Source organism: Zonotrichia albicollis, unplaced genomic scaffold, assembly GCF_047830755.1.
Source record: "Zonotrichia albicollis isolate bZonAlb1 unplaced genomic scaffold, bZonAlb1.hap1 Scaffold_257, whole genome shotgun sequence".
Lineage (NCBI taxonomy): Eukaryota > Metazoa > Chordata > Aves > Passeriformes > Passerellidae > Zonotrichia > Zonotrichia albicollis.
The window spans coordinates 1167197-1169655 of NW_027428429.1; the positions used below are offsets into that span (position 1 = coordinate 1167197).

General features: G+C 51.9%; 1 protein-coding gene across 1 annotated transcript; it reads left to right on the forward strand.

The window, feature by feature from the left end:
- The first annotated feature begins 1136 nt into the window (after positions 1–1136).
- Positions 1137–2156, forward strand: LOC141727923 (olfactory receptor 14A16-like). The gene has a single exon (XM_074534210.1). The coding sequence runs from the start codon at positions 1137–1139 to the stop codon at positions 2154–2156; it is 1020 nt and encodes a 339-aa protein (XP_074390311.1).
- Positions 2157–2459: the final 303 nt, after the last annotated feature.

Below are 2459 nucleotides of genomic sequence, written 5' to 3' on the forward strand. Positions count from 1 at the left end.
CCACTCTGCCCATGGACAGCACCAGCATCACCTTTGCTCTTAACCATCAGGCTCAGTCTGAGCTGTCCTTTCTCCAAGCTAGAAACAGAACCTGCCCCCAGCCAGTGCCCTGCAAACAACCAGGGTTCTGTCGGACCAAGGAGAGTGCACAGAGATTTGGGGTCTGTGAGTGCTGGCAGGGAGAGATCAGGCACGGGCAAACACCTGCAGGAGGAAAATCTCCAGGAAGCAGAGAGAAGATCGGGCAATGAGAGAAAACAAAACCCAGAAATGCTGTGGCAGGGAGAGTTTAGAGATGTCCACAGGATCCCCTCCAGTGCAGCCCCTCCCTCTGAACAAGCCCCCTCCCTCCTGTGCCCCAGCCCAGCCTCTGCCCTCAGGGCCAGGGCTCCAAGGCTTGCAGACCCTCCTGTGCAGGCAGAGCTGCAGCAGAGACGTGGGGCAGCTCTGCAGCCCCGGGCCCAGTTCCCTCTGCAGAGCACAGGGCTGGGAGCAGCTGCCCGGCACTGGGGGCTCTGGAGGGGGCACAGCTGGCTCAGGGTGACGTTGTCCCCAGTGCCCGGCTCTGGGCAATGCTGTCAGTGCAGCCAGGGAAGGAGCTGCATCTCCCTTAACCCAATGCCATCATAAGGACACTTGCAAGTCCCTCTGAGATTTCAGTCCAGGCTGGGAGCTTCAACCCATAATGCAAACCTGTCCTAGAGCATCTCAGAGTTTTAAGATTGATGGGGAAAGACAGAGGTGTTGTGACACTGAAAATGCTGCTGGGTTGGTGGAAAGAGCAACGTGAGTCCTTTGCTACAAAAATGGAGCTGGGCTGTGGTGGATTTATGTGCTCTCTGCAGTGCCTGGGGTTTTAAGAGAAACGTGGGAGTGTGAACATCCTCCACTCGAGAAAAGCGAAAGCCTAGAGAAACTGCAAACAGTATGAAGTGACAGATCATATGCCCCCAGTTTCCACTCATTATCTTGCCTCAGGGAAATCACTCTGTTCTACCAGAGGGCAGCAGAAATGCTGAGGGTTTCTGATATCCAAGAATACCAGGAAGTACATGGAAAGAGCTTGAAAAGAAAACATCAGAACTCTTAAACACAAGAGCATGTCCATGTGTGTTATAAAGGAGGGTGTGTGGAAAATGGCTTTGATTTTGGTTACAGGTATCTCCTCTAACCCTTCACTGTCATTTATCCATGAACAGGTCCCCAATGTACAGCCCCAGCAAATGTCCAACAGCAGCTCCATCAGGCACTTCCTCCTGCTGGCACTGGCAGACACACGGCAGCTGCAGCTCCTGCACTTCTGCCTCTTGCTGGGCATCTCCCTGGCTGCCCTCCTGGGCAACGGCCTCATCATCAGCGCCGTAGCCTGCGGCCACCACCTGCACACGCCCATGTTCTTCTTCCTGCTCAACCTGGCCCTCGCTGACCTGGGCTGCATCTGCACCACTGTCCCCAAAGCCATGCACAATTCCCTCTGGGACACCAGGAACATCTCCTACACTGGATGTGCTGCTCAGCTATTTCTGCTCATCTTCTTCCTTGGATCAGAGCTTTCCCTCTTGACCATCATGTGCTACGACCGCTACGTGTCCATCTGCAAACCCCTGCACTATGGGACCCTCCTGGGCAGCAGAGCTTGTGCCCACATGGCAGCAGCTGCCTGGGCCAGTGCCTTTCTCAATGCTCTCATGCACACAGCCAATACATTTTCTCTGCCCCTGTGCCATGGCAATGCCCTGGGCCAGTTCTTCTGTGAAATCCCACAGATCCTCAAGATCTCCTGTGCCAAATCATATCTTAGGGAACTTCAGCTTCTTGCTGTTAGTGCCTGTTTATTTTTTGGATGTTTTATGTTCATTGTTTTATCCTATGTGCACATCTTCAGGGCTGTGCTGAGGATCCCATCTGAGCAGGGACGGCACAAAGCCTTTTCCACCTGCCTCCCTCACCTGGCCGTGGTCTCTCTGTTCATCACCACTGCTGTGTTTTCTCACTTGAAACCCCCCTCCATCTCCTCCCCATCCCTGGATGTGACCCTGTCAGTTCTTTACTCAGTGGTGCCTCCAGCCCTGAATCCCCTCATCTACAGCCTGAGAAACCAGGAGCTCAAGGCTGCAGTGTGGAAACTGATGACTGGATGGTTTCAGAAACAATAAACTGCTGGCCAATTTCTGCAAATCACTTGAAATAAAAGTCATCTTAGATCCTTCTTGTTGGTTTCATTTTGGAGGTTCTTTCTCTTTTTATTTTACTTTTTTAATCTTGTTAACTAATAAATATAATTGTTTTTGCCATTTCTCATTTTGTTTCTTTCCACCTTCCCTGTGGCCCCAGACTGTGTCAATGAGCTTTGGTGCTTTTAATTAACTAAAGGATCTGCCAGCAAATTTTCTGCAGAGATGCCCTTCTGTTGCCTTCTCTGGAGCTGCAGCAGCAATGTCTGTGTGCAGAGCTGGGGC

What these genes read in the sequence shown, in the direction of transcription:
- LOC141727923 (XM_074534210.1), top strand. Translation starts at nt 1,137, where the DNA reads ATGGCTTTGATTTTGGTTACAGGTATCTCCTCTAACCCTTCACTGTCA.